General features: G+C 42.3%; 1 protein-coding gene across 2 annotated transcripts in view; it reads left to right on the top strand.

The window, feature by feature from the left end:
• Positions 1 to 21,730, top strand: part of srbd1 (S1 RNA binding domain 1) — a 44,135-nt gene extending 22,405 nt beyond the window's left edge. Inside the window, exons 14-20 of one of the 2 annotated variants that reach the window (XM_088305053.1) lie at positions 3,737 to 3,828; positions 7,282 to 7,364; positions 15,462 to 15,568; positions 15,967 to 16,131; positions 16,479 to 16,622; positions 20,323 to 20,507; positions 21,357 to 21,730. In XM_088305053.1, coding sequence (XP_088161179.1) covers positions 3,737 to 3,828; positions 7,282 to 7,364; positions 15,462 to 15,568; positions 15,967 to 16,131; positions 16,479 to 16,622; positions 20,323 to 20,507; positions 21,357 to 21,649 — 1,069 coding nt within the window. In that variant the 3' untranslated portion in view covers positions 21,650 to 21,730. Of the gene's footprint in view, positions 1 to 3,736; positions 3,829 to 7,281; positions 7,365 to 15,461; positions 15,569 to 15,966; positions 16,132 to 16,475; positions 16,623 to 20,322; positions 20,508 to 21,356 lie in introns of both variants that reach the window. The other variant, XM_088305052.1, reaches the window with a different exon arrangement.
• Positions 21,731 to 21,952: the final 222 nt, after the last annotated feature.

The raw sequence follows: 21,952 nt of genomic DNA, 5'->3' as shown, positions 1-21,952 counted from the left end.
AGAGCTGGAACTGGATATGTGACTCTGCCGTTACCCAGCGGCCCCCCTGCTGGACTTAATTCACTTAGACGTGATCAGGACTCCACTGGGCTTATGTTTTGTGTTGTCTTTTCACCCTTTGCGCCTTGTTGTAGCTGGAACGAGGCAATGATGCAGTTAACCAAGTTTAGTGGACTTTCTGTCACAGGCAGCTCTCCTTCTTTGTGCTTACAGAGGCTCCTTAGTTTGTGATGGTGTTTTGTTCCTCTGGCAACTGTAGTCTCTCACTAACCTAAACAAAAAGCGGTAGTAAGGTTGTAAAACCCTTGTAGGCCATAAATATAAAACAAATGGAAAAGTGCAGCGCTTGCTGAGTGGTTCGTCTTGTTCTGTGTGAATGTATTTGCACAAACTATACGTTGCATGCTCTTCGTAGCCTTTGAAGTGGATTAAACCGGTGACTCTGTATCAGGTTTTATTGTGGTCAAATTCCTTGAAGCTTGTCAAAATCAGATAATATGCTTTACAAACAAATTGTAAATATGTGAATGAGCATTTTTTTTTTTTACACCTGCCTTAATTTTTATTGATTGGAAAACAACTATCGTGGCATAATGCCTTAAAATGGATGTAAAAGCCTCGTGCAGTCATGATTTAAACCAAAAATAATGACATAAATTCACACAAAGTGACACACAGACTGCTTTGTTTAGCTTCCTGCGCTTGTGACTCGGTGGCCAAATTTAGCGACCATATTCTGGGCACTTGTGATCAAAAGGTATTAAAGTGTAAAGCGTGTGTTTCGTTATAATTTTGTGTCGCGGCTGATTGTTAAAAACCCAGGCGTGTGACTTGTCTTTCTTTTCTTTTTTTTTTTTTCTGCGTCCATTTCGGTGCACGTCTTGCGTGTATTGTTGGCTTAATGATCAACTCTGACTTGACCCCTTTGAAGGTCATGTGCCCACTGCTCGTTAGCAGTGTCACTGCGGCGATATGTCAGCTGTCAGCACGATGGGTGGCGATCTGACAAAAAGAACAGTGGGGCAGAGTTGGGGGGGCTGCTGGTGACCATGAATAGGAGAGGATGAGCTGCTTTTAAATTGCAGGCCTCTGGGAGGGAATTGTAATAGTGCGCGAGTGAGTGAGTGAGTGAGTGAGTGAGTGAGCGAGCGATAAGAAGGCCCCAATCTAAATTGTGCAACACTGAGAGGAGGCACTGACCTCATCATGTTAGAAAGCCCCCAGGGCACACCCCCTCCTTCTTCTTTCGCCTTCTTTTCTATCTTAAGGACTTAACGAGATGACAGCTGAAGTTGTGCTTCATATGCTTTATTGTGTTTGTGTGCTGTTGTAGGACCACAAATGTATCCCTCGAGCTGAAAAACAAACTAAAGCCTAAGCAAAAAAAAAATTATAATCAAATAGCAGAGCTCGGCACTTGACCCTTTTTTGCCGGTCAGTCCCCGCCCTCCAGCCGCGATCTCTATACCGTTCCGGCCTCGACCATCCATATTCATAAAAATTGTCGGCCCCCGACATCGTTCCGGGGAGAACATGCAAACGCCACACGGGAAGGCCCCTAACTGTGAGCCGTGCTGCTTCCGTGAAAGTAGAGGGTACAGTATATAGATAATGTAGCAAACATCCATGATGTAGTCTTGAATCAACAGATTGGAGTCCAAAGAAGAATATATTTCTTTGTCGTCTGCCCCAAACCTGAACAGAAACATTTCTTTCTGTCACATAGTTTTCTAACCACTCGTCAGTTGAATGTCATGTGAAAAAAAATAATCACATATTTCACACTGCTTTATAATGACACTGTGCAGCTCAGTCGGTATTATATAAATTCCTTACACGTTTATTATCATTAATGTGTAGGCTTTCTACCGAATAAGCATGCTCGTCATTTAAAAATTATGTATATGTGCTCTTTTTTTTTCTTTTAATTAATAACTATTATATTAGGGCGGCACAGTGGACAACTTGTTAGCACGATGGCCTCACAGTGCAGAGGTTGTGGGTTTGATTCCGGCCTTCCTGTGTGGCGTTTGTATGCTCTCCCCGTGCCTGCGTGGGTTTTCTCCGGGTACTCCGGTTTCCTCCACAATCCAAAAACATGCATGGCAGGTCGAATGGACACTCTAAATTGCCCCCAGCTATGAGTGTGAGCGCGGATGGTTGTTCGTCTCTGTGTGCCCTGCAATTGGCTGGCAACCAGTTCAGGGTGTCCCCCGCCTACTGCCCGAAGACGGCTGGGATAGGCTCCAGCACCCCTCGTGTGGGGAGAGAGCGGTACAAATAATGGATGGATGGTTGAACTATTATATTTCAATAATACATAAATACTAATTCTAGTTTGTCAAATGGTATGAGACTAAAGCAGGACTGACATTTTGTTTACAATGTACCCAAGTACATTTACTTTAATTTTGTGTTTTTATTCGTATTAGTAAAACGACAGCTTTTTTCAGCCAAACATTCGCAACTGAATCACACCGAAAAATGTTTCTTTGCCTGCAGTACAGCCCAATGTCCTCTAGATGCCAGTAGTGTCACACGAGCAGAATGGTCACTGCTGGACTAGTGATTTCATTTTTTTTTTTTAAATCTCTGCCTTGTTTCCCTCGCAGTTATTGACTCAGCATGCAATGCTAACAAATGTGTGCTTAGTCAACATACAGCTGTACTTAGAATTCATAAAAGGTGTGCCAAATGTGGTGTTAAAGTTTAGGTAATTGCTGTAGTTCGTCCTGAAAATTTTGAATGCAAGTCCACAATGTTATGCGAAACAAAAAATGTATGCTTATGTCCTGACTTTTTCCTTGTAAAACTACCAGTGTATCATCATGAAACATTTTTACGTTAAATGTCATAGAAACAATTTTTTTCTCTCGAAATGTTAAAAAAATAATTCTAATAAAAATGAGGTCCGCACAATATATATGAAAAAAATATTGATATTTCGATAATGGGCTATGCAATATGCATTTGCATATCGCAAAGACGTGCAATAGTTTTCTTATGGAATTGCTTTTATCTGAATTTGACCAGTCAGATGCAAACTTAAATGCACATCGCCATCCGATAGTTGGACATCAGAACCAGAATGCCCTTTATTGTCATTATACTCAGTGTACAACGAGATTGGAGAGCTTCCCCTCTCCAGCGCAAATATTTAAATAAGTAATTAATTGATTAAATCTAATAAATAAAAATAAAACAAAAAGCATGTAGGAAAGTGCAGTGGGTGACACATTATGTTTTCAGTTGTGGTTGTGTTCAGGAGTTCAGCATGGAGATGGCTCTTGGGAAGAAACTGTTTTTCAGGATGTTTGTCTTTGTTTTGATGCACCTGTAGCGCCTGCCAGAGGGAAACAGATCGAAGAGTTGTGAGCTTGGCTGAATATTGTCCTTAATGATCTTGTGAGCTCTGCTGAGGCACCGGATGGTGTTAAATATCGCGATAATATTGATAGCGCTATAGTCAACAGCTATATGAGATATTTTTCCAATATTGTGCAGCCCTAATAAAAATACTCCACAAGTACGTGGTTACTTAACATGTAGCTCAACATGTAATTGTGGTGTTAATATTGAGGTAGTTGCATTGTTTTGTCCCTTACAGCAGAGTTTCGAGTGAAATGCTGAACCTGTTTGACTTGCCACCTGCCACCATTATGTAGTGTTCCTCATCCCCCCCCCCTTTTCCGTTAATGTACCCGCTTTTGACTCCCCTTGTTTATCCCCTACCAAGTATCACCGATGAAGCCGGCGCATCCATCTACAGCGTGAGCCCCGAGGCGGTCAAAGAGATGCCCGATTTGGACCCAAACCTCCGAAGTGCAGGTAATATTCATCCTCTCGCCGCCATGCTGGTGGATGACGATGCTTTGTGGCATTTTGATGATATTTCCACTCTAGCAGGACTATTGCCACTTTACGGGTGAATATCTGGCTTTGCTATTAGATGGGCTTATGTCTCTGTGGCGTTCATCCACGTACTACATCACTGAACGCACAGCAGCAACATTGAAACACTGTTGCAGAGAACAAATGTTTCCAGCAGACATCCTCTATAAAAATCCTTAAATCAAACGAGACTGAATTATTCCTCACCCGTTTCCTGTGATCAGCAGCACTTATTTTTTGCGGCCATTCCCAGCATTTTGGACAACCCGCCGCTGTCACTCTGGTATTCTTTGAAGCGGCCACGAAGGGGTGATGTGCATGGAGCTTCCATCACTCCCACCCGTCGTCGTGCGATAAAGGACGGCTGTGGCAGTATTAGACGATATTTTCACTAGTCAGCAAGAGAACTGTTTTTGTGTTCAGTCTCGCCTCAAGCGGGGTACAGGCACATACGCACACTCACACCGATTGTTAGAATCTTAACTATTATTATCATTTTTCAATATGCGGGACAACACACGTGACAAAAAACTGCAAGTGTGTATCTGCTCCTTTTCTACTGTTTGGCGGACTCATGATCAGCGGTACAGCACATCACCCCACTCACAATGTAAATCCCCCTCCCCAAATCTGAAGTCTGGCGTAATATCAAGATTGACCTATGCGAGGCTGCACAATGCCGCAGGCGTCCAGACTCCCAGAGAATTCAAAGAAAAAGAGTTGTAGGAGGATCTAGAGGAACATAATTGCTTCTGGGTATGCTTTCGCTTTGTCATTTTGATTGTGGTGTTTTTATTGTGAGATACATCACACAAGCACTCAACACAATCAGTTGCTCCTCAATTTGTGTCCCAACAAAGCCAGCTTCCGCGAACATCATCATTGTCTCTTGCTCTGTTTCGTGTCAAAATCTCGTCTCTGTCTCTGTGTGTAGCTCAGCCCAACTCTGTGTTGACCACACACGTAGGGATTTGCCACGGGATAATCTTGAGAAAAAGCCGACATTTGGGCCCTTTGATGAGAAGGGAGGGAATACGTCAAAAATTGGGCCTGTTGTCTGTATGCTAGCACCCCACTTTGTTGAACAGGCTTTTAGCATTTCTGATTGTCAGTCCCACAACACAATCTTTGAGGAACATCCGATACTCAGGCCTTTACTGACTTTAGCAAAAGTGGGGAAAATGTTCCAATTTGGCCCAATTATCAGTGTGCTAACATTTGAGATTTTTAACTCCTACCATTTACCATTACCATCAGGCCTTTGCTGACTTATCTGGAAGTGGGAAACATTCTTAAATGGCGATAGGAACTCCCTCCCCGGTGCTTTACCTGGTTGCCTAGGTGACAGAGGAAGCTAACCCACTCTACATTGACATTGTATTAGCTGATCAATCACGACTACAAAACAAAACATCACTTTTCTTCTTGGACCTCAACACATGTGGTCCTCTCTTATTTCCCTTTTTCCCTCCCCTGTTCTCGCTCTAAGTAACACTAAACTGTAGTGCTCATAAACTTTTAATAAGCAGCGTGGAGTTAAGATGGACGGCAGAGCGAAGAAGACAGGAGGGTTTGGTGGGTGCACCGACCAAGGGCAGGTTTGAAACTCCATCCCTGTCTAAATATTTTCTCAGGCTGCAGTCTCCCACCGCAGCGACAAAGTAGAGAAAAACGGAGAGGAGAGCCATTGAATCCAGACATACTCATATGCACTCTGCAGCCCCCCCCTCTCTCCTGAGTCCTCGGCCAGGGACATCACAGTATGAGATCCCTTAATCAACACTCATCTGTGCCAGATAAACTCTAAAAGATGTCTTGCAAAAACAAAACAAAACAAAAAAAAAAAACCCAACGGTTTCATCTATCCAACGCTCAATGTATCCATTGAGAGATGGACGTTAAACTCGTTGGCTCATTGCACATGGATTGCGTTTTCCACCTACAAGGCACTCAACACGCTTCACACTGACTCATCATTCACCGACTGATGATACAGCATCAAGAGAAAAAGGGGGTTCTGCATCTTGCTCAAGGACACATCGACATGGTCGCAAGAGCCAGGGATTGAACCCTCAACCTCTGGGTTGGGAGATGACCACTCAACCACTGTGGCTTTTTTCTTATAACAATAGGAATTTATTCTCAGTCTTTTTTGGGGTGGGGGCGGGATTACAAATGTGTTCTCTTAAAAATAAAAAGCATTTCTGAAAATGTTTTTTTTTTTTTTTTTCTTGTAAATGTCATTCTCATAAAATCACAATTTTCATCTAATGTGTGTTATGGCACTGCAAAAAAGTTTTCCTCTTAAATTTAGAATTCTGGATATTTTTTTTCCATCAAATCACACTTATTTCCAGTAAATCACACATTATTTCTTGCATAATTCCAAATTTACTCTCAAAATGTTACCTTCCTTTCATACGAAAATTTACATTTCTTTTTTGCAACTTATTTTTTTCTTGAAGTGACATTTATTGTCGGAAAGTAACAAATGCGTTTTCATAAAATCTCAGCTTTTTTTTTTCAGTAATATTACGCAATTGGTCTCAAAGTTGCAACCCTTCGTCTCGTAATATTCAGAATTGAATTTAAAAAAAATGGTAAAAATTTATTGTGAATGTATGTATTGTTGGAACTTTTCAGCGTGACCTTCATACTCCATAACATAAACATGAAGTATTCTTGGATATACCCAAAGGTGTCAGATATCTCTCTAGTTTTACGGTTCATGCATGAAAGGTTTAACTGTGTGCATGCTGGAACTGCACTAAACAGCTCCTGCCTGATAGGCGCAACCATGCCCGCCCAAAACTTGTCTTGCATATTTAAAAGCCCACAAAATGAAATTGGTGCATTTATTTGAAATGAATGTATGAATGGTTGCTTGTGTGTTTAGCATTCCATTCATGTTGTGTCCGGTGTTATGATGTCATGTGTTACTGTGCGTGCACGTTAGTTAAAATTAATACATGTGTTTGTGACTGTTTTCATTTCTATTCCTGTCACTCGGCCGATGCCGGCATAGTCATGGAAAAATAAATTTTCCCGGTGAACTAACGCCTTCAGGCACACACAACTACAAATGGTGTGTGCAGGCCAGTTGTCACTCTAAAGGCGTGTGTCTCCACATCTATCTGAAATCTAAATGACACAGCAGGGGCTCTAATTTAAAGCCAACTTTAATTATTATTGGGTTGCTGGAATGACAATTGGATTTGGCCTCCCCCTCAGGTCTGAGCCATAATAAGAGCGTTTGCATTTTCAGTAATTATAAATAATGCAGCTGTGAATATTCAATAACCTGCTTCTGATAGTTCACGGCCTTTTATTGAGTCTCCGACGATGCGCTTTTGGCTTCACGCCTGACTTCTTGTCTGTGTATGTGAACAGTGTCCATTGGAAGACGCGTCCAGGATCCATTGGCTGAGCTTGTGAAGATCGATCCAAAACACATAGGCATTGGAACGTACCAGGTAAGAGGCTTCATCGTGTGTAAGAGTATTTCTGGGGAAACACAAATAGTAATAATGGACCTTGGACACCAGGGAGGAAAGAAAAGAAGAAGAGACACCCGAGGTTGTCGATCGAGTCAGTGGAGGCCTGTGTCAACACATGACGCTAGCACTGACCGCTAACTCAATTAATGGGCCGGAGTGACGTGTGTTTTTGTTTGTGCGCTTGCTTGACATCCCAATCTGTACTTTGGAACAAAACCCGCCTGTTTTACTGGGATGTTCTCATTCAATAACGCAAATATACTCATAGATTCTCAAATAAATACTTTATCCTTTCCCCCCTTTTTCCCTGTGGGTTTAGTCAACATTAGGTTTTTTGTGTGTGGGGGTGTGTGCGTGTGTGTGTGTGTAAATAGGATCAGATTTACATACTGCCAATTGATTTCACAAACCGTCAGTCCAAAGCTGAGCTGCACTGTTTAAGTTACAATTTGTCCCTCAACTAAAATGTTGCGTAGGCACTTTTAATTACTTCCTCTCTTTTGTCAGCAGATGTGAATGATTGCATGACAAGCGGGGCGGCGAGATGTGTTGAAGTTATTATAAATGGTTATTCCTTACTTGCAGTCGATTGACTGTTACTTAACCAAGTTGACGGTCAGGGTTAAGTTTACGCTTCAAAAGTAGGAGAAGTCAATATTATTTAGTCAACATTAGGTTTTTTGTGTGTGGGGGTGTGTGCGCGTGTGTGTGTGTGTAAATAGGATCAGATTTACATACTGCCAATTGATTTCACAAACCGTCAGTCCAAAGCTGAGCTGCACTGTTTAAGTTACAATTTGTCCCTCGACTAAAATGTTGCGTGTGACCACGATGTACACCTCTGTTCCGCATTGTAAAATCAGAATGTGAACACACGTCCTGTTACACACCCAATTAGTGGTACAAATATAGTAGTAGTTCCACCAAAACAAGCTGTTTGTATTTACTGAGTTCATCGTTAATCATTTCCCCTGGTGATCAAAGGGAAGACCCGTATTGAAACGGGGGGCCTTAAGAAAAGTCAGCAGGTGGCGAAAGAAGAGTGACAGCAGCACTGCCGACTCAGTGCGGAATGAAATTGGAAAGAAGGGCGTAGGTCATATTGTGTAAGTGCCTGTGTGTGTTGGCTTTGTCAGGTCACAGGCCCTGCGTCTCTCATCACATGACTCTCCAGGGTGCCGGTGGGGTTGCTCACCTCCCACCCTCAGATCATGTGACTAGGTCAACAAATGATAATATAACCAGGTAAATAAACCCCGGGCGCTGACAGATACGAGACGGGGCATCCCTCCAATCTGCCAGCTACCCCGAATTTCTCTTTGTGTGTCTGTGTGTGCGCGAGTGTGCGCCTGTGTGTGAGGAAGTGCCACACAAGTTTTTGTTTGCTCTATTTGTTAGTCCTCCTGCATGTGTGATTCATGACACTGTGAGATTTCGCAAAGATTATTGCCCATGCACCGGGGGCACGTGTAACTCTAGCCAGCTGGCACAGCGGGGTCGCTCTTCGCCTCTCCCGCCACTTGGGCTGCTGAGTGACAGGTCTGAGAGAATGGAGGAAATGAGCTGAGGGCTAAGAAAGTGGAGGCTCATTCAAATCAGATTGGACTTAACTGTTGCTGTGGGAACGCTTTCACCACGCCATAGGCTGGATGCCTTTTTTAAAACATGCTCACAGTGAGTTTAAAAAAAAAAAAAAACAGTGTTCTGATTTTATGCTTTAATTGGTCAGAACCTTGGTTTTAAGTGAGATGCTTTATAGGGTGAGGTGTTTGGATGACTTCTTCATCTGTCACTCTCTTGTAGCGCACACACACACTCCCGCGTAAGAAAACATCGCCTGCCTGCCGGATATTAAGCCAACTGTCACTCTTCCCCCTCATTTATTTTCACCATCTTCCCCTCTCAGTCTAGGTTTTACCTCGGTTGGGATTGCACCAATGTGGTGTAGATGCTGTGGGCTCAGTACTGGAACCAGGAAGCATAACCACTCATAGTCTCATTTACGCAGCAATCAAGCTAAATTTCCCGAAACGAAGAACTCCATCTGCAAGCAGCTTTTGGATTGGCGTGGTTCCAATTGGTCTTCATCTAGCACAAGTCAAGTCATGTTACATATGAAGACGGTTCCAAGTGCAAAGGGCAGGTGTGCATTTGCGCGTACCTGGGGATGCCGTCACTCACTCTTGAATGGTTTGGCCCACAGGGGAAGATGAGCGAAGACTAACAAGTGAGAGGAGTGAAGAGCTGACAGATTGATGGTTCTGAAGCATGGGAAAAAAATCTTGGAGACGTTTATCAATCGTAGGCACTTTTAATTACTTCCTCTCTTTTGTCAGCAGATGTGAATGATTGCATGACAAGCGGGGCGGCGAGATGTGTTGAAGTTATTATAAATGGTTATTCCTTACTTGCAGTCGATTGACTGTTACTTAACCAAGTTGACGGTCAGGGTTAAGTTTACGCTTCAAAAGTAGGAGAAGTCAATAAAAGGTCATTGTTGAACTACTAATTGATCAAGTGGCCACCATTTTGTCTTCCCGAAACGTTGCAATGTTGAGCGCTCACGAAAAATACTGGAAAAGCTCCCCCTGCATTTAGATAAAGCGCCCCAGGTGACAGAATATGCCAGCGTTTAGCTTTCTGCACCTGGCCCAATTCTGGCAAATATTCTAAACCTCACTGTCCCACAAGTCTAGCCTCTTCGATGCTTCATTTGTCTCCTACAACGCTTACTGTTGTCGAGCTCTTGGCGTTTGCGGCCACTGGCCAGTCTGACTGCAGCCGGATTCCAGTGGCCAAGTTCATCCTCCATGAATGCTGTTATGCTCTTCTGTCATCGTTGTCTGTCATCGCCTCAGATGTCTGCATTTGCTTTCTTTGCTTTTTGCTTTGTCTTTCTTGCGCCTATACATTTCCAATTTGTGGTTGTAGATCATGTATTTATCTCCTCTTTCACTGGAGAAGCTTGATTTGGTGTGCTATACTGTGCATATAACCACCCACCCCCCATCTGATGTGGTAACGCTGTGGCGTTTACGCTCTCAAGGTGCAGACAGAAGGTCTGGCCTCTACTCTTTGCCACTGATTGGCTGTCTTCATCTGGTTTCTAGCCAATCCAAACAAGGTGGAGGATCAAGTCTGGTTTTGAGGTTTAGCACCACAGAATGGCCCATTCATCTGCTGAATAGATGCTATTTGTGGCACTTACGATGTATCTGTTTATCTGCATTTGTGGTCTTTGATTGTCACTTGGGTATTGAGGGTGAATTGATGCCACATCATGTGAACCACTACACTGACACTTATTAGCAGCAGGCTGATGGGCAGAAAGCTGCTGTTTATTAGCAAGAATAGCGTTCTGCACAATAGTTTGGATTTATTGACATCAAGCGTGAGCACATGCGATCACTTCCACAAAATCCAAAATACCGTCCCGATAGGGCTAGGCGATATGACCTCAAATCAATATCGCGAGAAATTGAGCAATTTTACCTCGATAACGATAAATGCACGATAAATTCCCCCCGTGGACTAAAATCTAAATAAATGCAGGAAATGCATATTGACTGTTTTTTTTTATTGACCAACTGGTACACATTACTTTCAATGAAAAATAAAAGTACAAATATCATTTGTATAAACATTCCAAATAGCTTGCTTTGCATGACTTGAACAATGTCACAAAGAAAAAGGGTACCGCTTGCAAAATCTTTTTCTGCAAATAGATTGCGCCAAGATGCTGTCATGATGTAAATAATGCCAAACAAAAAAAAATGCTAAATAAAATGAAAGAAAATGCCAATGCAAGCCAAATAAACAAGTGTGCATCATCGGGGAAAATGTGCCGTCTCGAGTACTCTGTTGCGCAGTCGCCACTTGTCGCCTATGTAATGCACAGTCAGGCTCAATCAGGGATCAATGTTGTGACCCGACCACAAGTCGGATGTAGATGCAAACCTGTCTAAGCTCCCGGCCCGATGTAGTCCATATCGGGAAATACGGCTTTCTTGAAGCGTTTAAATCCTGTGCGCGCCACTGTAACTAGAAGAGCTTTATCTTTAGCTATGTGCTAGACTATCGCGTCCACCTCTGAGACGTTCTCTCGTATGGTGTCGCCTCCGTTAATGGGCTGTTGTCACTTGTCGATCGAACCTTGCTTCTCACTTTGAACTTTCAGCACAGCATGGTTGTGTTCTGGGTGGTGAAAAAGCTTCTGGATTTGAATCGCCAGCTACGACCGCGACGTCTGTTTTCTTTCTCGATCAGGCAGGTGGAGTCACGTGACTAGAGGCGCCGTAGCCGTCTTAAAGGGGCATTAACATTGCCGGCGACAGAAAAGACTTTTCTTTTTTTTTAACACCGAATTTACCGACATGGGCAAAATAATTTCGGTCATTGTAATAAATTTCGGTAACGGTAAATTTTCGGTTCAGCCCTACGTCCCGACCACTTTTCCACTTAGACAGGCTGAAGCGGACAAGACCAAGAATGTGCACACAAACCTCGACTGGTTACATTTTGGACATTTAGCCTCGCTAATCTTTTGTTAAGTATGAGGAGGCAGTCAGGCATCAATGTTTACACCTCCCAGCCCCACGGGTAACAAAAGTACGTTGTCAAAATTCACAGCACTTCCCGGGGCAGCAATTAGCAATGAGCAATGAAAGTACAATGATTTACAATGGGGAGTTTGTAATCGTTACCTTTAGTGACTCTTGCATGGGGCGAGCGGAGGGGGTGGAAAGTAGGGGTTTTTGAAGTCGTCACTTATTTTCTAATTTCTACAAAATGAATCGATAAACAGAGAAAATGAAAAGTAATTTCAGTTTCCTGATCAAAAAAAATATATAAACTGAGCTTGTTGACAGCCCGTCTTGGATCTTGTGCTCCCTTAATATTTAGCTCTGCTTTATTGAGACACACAAATATGTCGATTTCTTTTTTTTTTTTTTTTTTTTCCCCGCTGCCATTTATCTGACGCTATTTGCTACACTTTGTACCAGTTAAGATGTGTTAATGTAGAAGTGAAAAAGGAAGTAAAACATTGAAACCAATAAGAAAGGCGGAGATGAGCTGCAAATTTCGTGCACAGATTTGGCGATACACGATGCAGTGTACATTTGTCACTGACTGCAAACTTGAGTCGAGTGCCATGTGAGCTTCCATTGTCATGGCATAAACACTGAATGAATGGATTTAATTGGGCAGAACTTTCCGGTTTTCTGCGCGTTTAACTTTTCTCCACTCCTGGCTTTGGCATATTATTTCACCTTCCTGCCACAGATGCACTGGATTGTCAAGCTATGGTCCGACCTGACATTAACCTATGTCTTGGATTGAAGTTCCTTTTCAGTGCTTGGCAAGGTTATTGTGGATAGATAAAAAACTAAAACTGAAAGTGGGAAAGAAAAAAGTAAGAGAAATAAGTGTTTAAAAAAACAACAACCAACTGAAACTACATTGACGTTTATAAACTAGCTGGAACTACCTGCACCTACCTTTGTCATTTGTGTTCATTCAAGAGCTTTCAGGATTAATTTTATTTCTGTATTACTGTGTGGACATACAGAACAAGGAAGATTGAACATTTGTGTGGGGATTGTAGTTTAGTTTAGTCGTGACCTGTTTTAAAAAAAATAAATAAATAAAAATAATAATCATACTAAAACTAATACAGGGTTCCTATGGTGCTTTAAAACGTTTGAAAATGTATTCATCATCAAAAAATTGTCTTAATTGGCATTGAAATGTGTTTAATCAGTCTCCCAAAAGCATTTTAGGATGGCCAAAATAGATTAACATTCTTCCAAAAACTTGTTTACTGAATCATTCTCTTAGGAACATTGCGCAATCACAATAGCGCAACCAACAAAACAGGAAAGTGGTTTTAGTGGTGACTCTCTGGAGCAGATGCGTCTTATTTATGTACTCTGGCGACTTTGCACAACATGGGACATTGCGAACGTTGGCATGGAGCCCTTAAATTTCATTTCAAAGGCAATTAAAAAGTCTTCAATCAAATGTGCCTCAAGCTGTACTAAAAATGAATTAAAACTAACAGAATTTGAAAAATGAAATGGTAACATTGATTCAAATAAATAAATAACAATAATCCAAAAGTATTAGAACCCTGGTACTTGGGAAGCAATTTTCAACGGTTGCCAAATCCGGTCTGGTGTGCTTGGGGTAGATTTTATTTTTTTAAATTGATTTACCTTCTTGTCCGTCGTTGAAAGTGGTGAAGTTGCACGTGAGTGCTTTTCCCTACATGTGTTTGCTTTTGCTTCAGCCCTCCAACGGTCCCAAAAAGAATCACGTACTGCAGTTTCATTCGATTCAGAAATTGGGCACGTTTCTCTCCGTGTCATGGGAAGTGTGCTACCCCAAAGAGCCATTAAGGCTGTGAGAACACTTTATTGAGCCTTGACTGCAGGTGGAGGCCCACAACCGACTCCTACTCCTTCACCTTTTCTCGTGTGAAAACATTCTTCCCCGGTGTAACATTTCAGGTGATTTCCTCCTCGACACTCCGGACTCTCACTCGTCTCCACCCTCCTTGTGTATCCGCTCGTTCACGCTGAGTCATAAATCATTCATTTTCTTCTTGATGAGAAATAGAAAAGTTGTGTCATTTCAAGCGACATTTTACGTTCTTCACTTCACAATGCCTCCGGCTGTTGGATCTCAGGATTATTCTGAACTAAGAATTCAGATGGATTCTCCTCAGTATTTGGGAAAATCAATAGAGGTTTTGACATTAGTTGAAGTGAAATATGCATATTTTATTTATTTATTTATTTTTGCAACCCATTTAGGCAGAAAAGTAATCAGGATGTAGTATTTATTATAATATTCCATTTCTCCCAACAATTGATATTTGCCTGAACAGTACAGAGGAGCAGCAGTGAAACCCAAATCTACAAACTAATCCTCCTCTAACATTTGTCGAGCCTGAATTGGCATTGAATTTTGCTCCTATTTTATTCATACTGATTTTTAATGCTGATTTCAGAAGTCAGAACTGATTAGAGAGAGCACCATTAATAAGGAAAATCTATTTTGGTAAGGTTTGGGTTTGGAAGGCTGCATGACCTGAGGCTCATAGTTGGCTCAATCCGCTTGTTTCCCATTTTGGTAAAAACCTTATTGGGCCTAAATTTTCAATGCGGTAAGTGTTAAACGACACAATTTCTTTCTCAAAAGGTAATTTTGTAAATCATCCCTTGTTTGTTTTTATTATCATATCTTCTATTTCGCAACTGGTGCACAATGCTTTCACAATGTAAAGTTCATAGAACCCTAAAAGTGTCGGCAGTTTTAGACAAATAAATATGACTAGCACGGCAGCCTTGTAAGTATTCATGACTTTACTAACAGCCCATGTACTTCTCTCTTTCGCTGTCCTGATGACTTGTTGGCTCGTTGTTATCTGTTTACATGAAAATGTTTATTACAACCTTGATCGAGTTACGGGTCAACTGGGCTCAATCCCGTTCACAGTCGGTAACAGTAGTTCAGTTGTCAGCTAATCGTCCCGCAGTACCGAGGTATCGGTGTCCAGTGTCCACCTCCTTGGATTTTGGCCTCAGCACTTGGTGGTCGTCAAATTTGATACAATCGGCCCTGCCTCTCGATCTTCCTTAATAGGGAAAACATTCCAAGCCTTTTTGGAAGCTCTTCCCAAGTTGTTGTTGGGCGGCTGACTGAGACGTGTGCTGAGACGAGGAGTTCATCGAGAGGATCTTTAACTGTCGCCAACTTAAACATGGACTGTCTTTTCACCCTCTGTGTGTTCTTTCCATCTGTCAATCAGATCACTTTTTCATGTCGTTGTCAGTCAAATGTCCCTCGTTATGGCAGGATTTGTTTTGGCTCGGCTGTTGCTAATCTCTTTATCAGGATGAAATTTAATAATCCTCCCAGGGGACTTCTTGCCGACAAAGTTTCAGATGCGTATCCAAAAATGGTTTGCGCAAAAGAGTGTTTTGGGTTACTGTCATTTCACTTTTTACTTTCTTTTCGTATCGGTTCACCTGCTAACATTTCATTGGTTTTGTGTGTGTGCATTTCCAGCATGACGTTTCATCCACAACTTTGAAGGCGGCGCTCGATGGGGTGGTGCAGGAGTGTGTGAGCTTCGTTGGGGTCGACATCAACATCTGCTCCGAGATTCTGATGAGGTACATGGACACACTGAAAAAAAAAAACAACAACAACAAAAAACGCACAATCACGCAAATGTGCATCAAAAAGCTGCAGCCCCTCATATTGGCACGTGTGGGCCACTATCGAAACAAGCAGCGCAAAAACGAGCCGGCAGGCATCAGGTCATCTGTTTACTCGTCTGCGCAGCCAGACGTCGTGCTACGTATGCATGCATGCATGCATGTGCTCGCAGACGTGTTGATGACTGAAGCATTATGCCGAGTGTTGACGCGAGCGGGTGAGTCACGGCGCTCCAAATCGCCTCTATTTATTGCTTGGTCAAATCCCCTCCAAGTTGGCCTGTGTGCTTCTTTTGTGTTACCTCATTCAGATCAGAATGAAACGCGCAAATCTTTTTCTTGTTGTCTTATAGGCACGTAGCAGGCTTAAGTACGGGAAGGGCTCGCAGTATTGCTCAGTGGAGAGAGCAGAACGGTCCCTTCCTCAATAGGGAGCAGCTCAAACTGGTCAAAGGCATGGGACCAAAGAGCTTCCAGCAGTGCGCCGGCTTCATCAGAATCAACCAAATTGCTCACAGGTACAAGCCCATGAGTGTTGGAGGAAAAGAAAGTGAGTGCCCGTAAAGACAAAGCATTTTCCCTCATGGTGGTAGCGCTTCATGCATACACTGTGTCTATCTATTGCATGGAAATATCAGCAAACACAACAAGTTGGAACAATCTTAATAATATACACTAAAGGATAAAGTGACCATGATGACTCCGCTAAAGCCTTTTTATATTTTTTTTTTCATGAGAATTCTGTTCTGGCTGAATTCTGACTTGTACACGCCTCAGCATTCCTATTCTGAGGCTCCATTGCACTAGTGGCAAATGTGTGCTTTCTAGTTGGATTTCATGCATTTTTGTCCCCATGTCACAGCAGCGCCAAGTGTGCGCCACCTCCAGATATGCCAGCTAAACCAGCTGCCAAGAAGGTCAAAGGAAAGTCCAATGTCATTGTAACGACACATTTCAATCCTCTGGACCAGACCTGCATCCACCCAGAGTCCTACGATGTGGCGCAGAGGTACGTCACACACATGCGCACACACGCACACCTACACGCGCACACACAAACACACGCTTGGGCAGCAGTCCTCCCACCAGCTGAAGCATGTTTGGGCTAAGATGGAGTCGATTTGGACGCCTTTTCATATGGCGCTGCTTATTCTACTGTGGGGATTCTTGATTAGATTTTCACAGAAGCGCTCTGCAACAGAGGACGTGTCGGCTTTGGGCTCCGCTGTGCGTCTTTGTAAGCCTCTGTCCTTGTGGGAGAAATGATTGCTAACAGGAATAATGGCTATATCCAAAGCACATTGAACCATGCGTTTCATGTTGCGAGTGTGGGAGCCCTCTCTGCTACAGCTGTAGTCACTCAGCTGTGTTTAGTCTACATATGTTCTGACACTAGAGGCTCCGTCGTGGCTTTTTAATGGCCTCAGTTCAAGATGGCAGCTCAAGGGCTGTCTGCGTATTTGTGAACATTTGCTCATAGTGCAACTCTAGGTAGCTTGCGTGTAGGATTAATACAAGTCCATCATTTTACCACCTCGTTTATTGTACCGTCTAGATGTTTTTAGGTATCTAAACACATTTTGACAATATTGTTAAACAAGATTATGTATTATTATTTTCTCACCCACAGATAATCAAGCTCATTTAAAATGATGTGTATTAGAATGTCATGTTAAACAAAAAAGCAAGAGCACTTTCATGGAGAAATAAGTCGAAAAGGCAAGATCGAGGAACATTTGTGTAGAACTAGTAAGACAAGGAGTTCACCATATGTAAAACCGGACATTGTGGAGTGTCAGCAGTGACAGCCGGAATGTTATTTGCTCGAAAATATACAGTGACGCCATGACCTCGTAAATGGCCCTCCCATGGTATTCTGGATTTTAAAAATATAAAAATCATGGGTCACATTGCTCAAAAAGGTTGAAAGCGAACAAAAATACATAATTGTGATCTACATTTGACAACACGCCGCTTCTGTCTGTGTCTCTGGTGACGTAATGCGTCGCTGCTCACTTGTGCAGTTGAAGCTAGCATACAAATCCAAAGTTAATCAAAAGCTAACCATTTGAGTCTCACACCTGATTTTTTTTTAAATAGATTCAAATCAGCAGCAAGAAACGAGGTCAGCCGCACATAGTGAAGCTTCATTGGCAGATTATTATGTCTGTTAATGTGCAAACAACAAACACAATGACACTCCGCTACGTTGTTACTACTACTATCAGGTCCCTATATTGTGCCCAGCACAAGTCTAGCGCAAAGCGCAGTCTTATTGTGTGCACAGGTAGCGTTTTCTTTCCTTTGTTTCGTTTTTGCTAGACTCACGCAGGTAGAACTGAGCGTGTGCGCCGTTGGTGGAGAGAACGCAGCCAACTCCCATCCCATTGAAGCGGCTCCCTACATTTGCTTTAAATTCTGTGTAAAGTGAACCGTGTGGTATTCATGGTGCATTTAAAAAGCACTGCAAGCTCTCCAATTGCGGATGATGGGCGCTTGGAGGCCACCTTCGTGCGTCCAGGTGTGACGGGTATTTTTTTTCCCTGAAGATATACAGGAGGTTTTAAATGTGTTTGAGGTAGGTGTTTATTTGGTCAAATGCTCAGTCAAGGTTATCAATGGCATGCAGTAAATTAGTTTGTGCAGTGGCGCAAGAATCTGCACATCCCCAAATACAGTATAGTATATAAAGCTGACAGGAGGGAGGATGGCAGAGGAATGTGTGCGTGTGTGTCTCTGTGCACGCATCTCTGTGTGAGGTGTGAAAGGAATATCACGTTCATCACATTAGAGAAACCAGATCCCCATTTACTGTTCACAGCCCACGCAAGGCTACAGAGTACGGCTGCACAATTTTGAAAAACAATCTAATTGTGACCCCAAAAAAATTGTAATATAATTTGATATTGTTTTCTCTTCCCATGTTTTATTGAACAAACACAAGCAATAAATTAATCCATATTACAAAATATTTGATTTATTACACATAAACCTTTGGTGTTATAGGTTCGTCTTATGGTACAATAAAGGTAAATGAACCATGAAAGACAGTATATCTACTTCAATTACAGCTGTGAACTTTACTAAAGTGTGTGACTTGCAGTCTTTGAAGCGTTCACTATGACAACACAAAATTCTACCCAACAATTGTGGCATAAGTCAGTAAGTCATACATCAGATTCATGCAAACAAGTCTGTGGCTTTCTCACTTCAAATGTTTCATGAAACTATATTTAATCATGTGGACTGCTCTTCCCGGAAGAACTGGACTTATCTGGACACTATATCAATACATAAAACATACATACTGTAACTATAAAAATTAATAAAGGCTGCTGACCATCTGAAATAATGCTTTTTTTTTCCTTCCGATGCAGCCCTTGTGATTTGAAAATCGTATTCTCCTATAATGTAACGTCGATTTTCAATCTGATTAATTCTTTAGACTTAATACACAAGTATGAATCGCGAGGCAGACTCAGAACTTTGTCTGGCCTCTTCTCACAATAGGTACAAATTGGTTTGACCGTGATCCGTGAATAAGACCACCAAGCTGCCACCTCTACAATGCCAGCATGCATCAAATAACTTTAATTATATATATTTTTTAAATATCCATAAAGTAGTAAGAATCATCTGGACATATTTAACATGTATTCCTTTGCCCCGTGTGTCTCACAGCTGTCTGGAACATATTTGTACACAAGCTGTGTCCTCTTACATCCGCACTGTCCGTGCCGCTGCCAAATAAGCATTTCTGAACAGCATTTTCTATGAATCAATGTTATGTGTGCATGCCCACCTGTTCAGTCCATCACTGTGGCGAGTGGGTGGGACAGCTGAGGGGGGAGTCTGCTTGGCGTCAGGCTCCCAGCGAGCGACATCCATCACAGACACCACCCAGCTGGTCCACGCACACAGGCTAATGCATTCACATCTATCACCAGCTTTGAAAAGCTTGTACTGTAAATAATATATGCCTCGACACACACACACACGTTTTTCCGTAAGCTTTATTTGCCACTCTGGTTCTCATGCCAGTTTGAGTTGGCAGCAGAATATAGTCACGTTAATAGGTTTGGGTCAAATTTTAATGGGTGTCAACATCCCCACGACAGGCGATTTTTCCTGGCTTGCTCCTCAAGTGGAGATAAGCTCACAGCGATTGGAGCCCACTGGGATGGATTTACCTGAACACGACAATACAATCCATGTGTCTTTTATTTTGCATTTTTACCATGTAGACTCGCTCAGAAACCAAAGACACCCTCTTCCAATAAATTGTCATTAGAGACCTACAAAGAGCGTTTGACCGGAATTTAAAAATGGAAATTGGCAGTCTGCGTGTATTAATTCTCCTTCACCGCGGCCTGCGTTTCTCCTTTCTCCAGGCTATACCCGTATACAAGAGTAGTGCAATTAGACTTAAGTGTTAGTTTGTACACCGATTTTGATTGAAACCAGTGAATGTGTTTGGACAGGATTTTAACTAGTTTACTACCATTGACGGATAAAGACGTCAAAGATCACTTTCTTTTTTATTTATTTATTTTATTTTTTTTACTCGGCTGGTAGTGAATGAGTTAAACATTGGTCTGCCCGCATATCATATATCGTCACTGCAACAGCACCACTGATCACGACGTAAATCGTAAAAGTAGATTTCCCAACCCGACTCAATGAAGTGTATATTTAATCTTCAACTCCAGGTTTCTTTCCCTCGTTGGCGGGAGTGCCAGCCAGATCGGGAGTGCGCATCTCAAACAGAGCGTGGACCACAAAGTTACCAGCAGCGGCATCGCCGAGCTGTCCAGAACGGTCGGCACCACGCCCGAGACCCTCAGGCTCATCATCGACGGCCTCACCCAGCCTCCTGGCTTTGACATACGGCAAGGTAAGTCTTTCTCACTCACGCACTCACACCCTGAGGTAGTCTTCCTACTTTAACTTCGTATTCACCAAAACCTTGTTTAATTGACACCTATTTACATGCATGATATGCTTTGCTTCGAATATGCCCAAAAACAAACCCAAGTGGTACCTGATCCACGTCCAACTCAAAGTTTATTCATAGTGGTTGCAGTTTGCCAAGTTCATAACACTTCACTTAAACTTCATATATTCTTAAAATGTGATTGTTAGGCATGCTATGCACAGCCTTTTTAAGACATCCTAATGCTTTACTGAGATGGTGATTAAATAATATGCCTATCAATAGAAAGTTATGCAAATTCTTACAAAATATTGTAGAATAGTTTCCACTATTATCCATCTATTATTCTTAGTCCAAATTAAATATCTTTCAACAATGTAAAAAGTGATATTTGATGATTTCCTGGTCACTTCAAAGTAAAAAGACTCTCCACGCCCCCTTTGCCAGAATCTCCACAATGAAGGCCCTTAGTTACATCAAGTATCTTGTGTTGCACGGCAGCACCACGTCGTGCTCAGCTGAGTAAACAGACGGGCCGAGGCTACCGATGTTGTTCGGGATAATTGGCCCTGGCGGTTTCCTTGCCTGCAATGTTTGTTTTAATTTGACAGAAAGGAAGAAAGATATCACATGGAAAGAGGCTTGGCAAAAAAATGTGCAAGTATGCAAAGACGTGTATTTGGTTACTTCCCGAAATGTAATCCTTCGCTCGTTTCACGTCCTGCCTCTTATTTTTCCCTGCGTCGCTTTTCCTTAGCCGTGAACAAAGCCAACTGATATAATGTCATCTTCTGTCTTTGCCATCCTCAGATTTTGGGCAGGAGGACTTTAAGCGCGGCATAGTATCCATTCACGACCTACAGGTGGGCACAGTCCTGACGGGCCGGGTGAATAACGCGTGTCTATTCGGGGCTTTCGTAGACATTGGCGTGGGCCGCTCGGGACTCATCCATAAGAGCAAAATTACGTTGGACAAATTGCCCGTTAGCCAGCGGCGCCGCAGTCTGGCGTTAGGACCCGGGGAGAGGGTGGAGGTGCGGGTGTTAAATGTGGACACTCAGAGGGGACGCATAAGCCTGGACCTGATCAGAGTGCTGCAATGACTTTCAATTTTAGTTTTTTTTTCCAAATGATGTTTTCTGGAAGAGTTTGTTCCTCCAATAAATAAGACAGTCTTGTTTGTCTGAGTACTGTGGTGATCTACTTTTTCCACAAAATGTATGTGAATCCAAACCTCAAAAATGACTTGGATTAAAAACAGGGATAGGGACAATTTTTTTGTGTCTTTAGTGTTACACATTTTACTAAATTATTATCTGTAGAAGTGTCACTTGAATCAGCTGTTTGAAAATATTGAAAATGCAACTAATTTAGTAACAAAACAAAACATTGCTATATTTTCTTTG

The sequence above is a fragment of the Idiotropiscis lumnitzeri genome, chromosome 9 (genome assembly GCF_059441095.1).
Source record: "Idiotropiscis lumnitzeri isolate Australia: NSW breed Sydney's pygmy pipehorse chromosome 9, RoL_Ilum_1.0, whole genome shotgun sequence".
Lineage (NCBI taxonomy): Eukaryota > Metazoa > Chordata > Actinopteri > Syngnathiformes > Syngnathidae > Idiotropiscis > Idiotropiscis lumnitzeri.
Note: the sequence above shows the minus strand (reverse complement) of the source record. Positions and strands in the feature narration are given on the sequence as shown.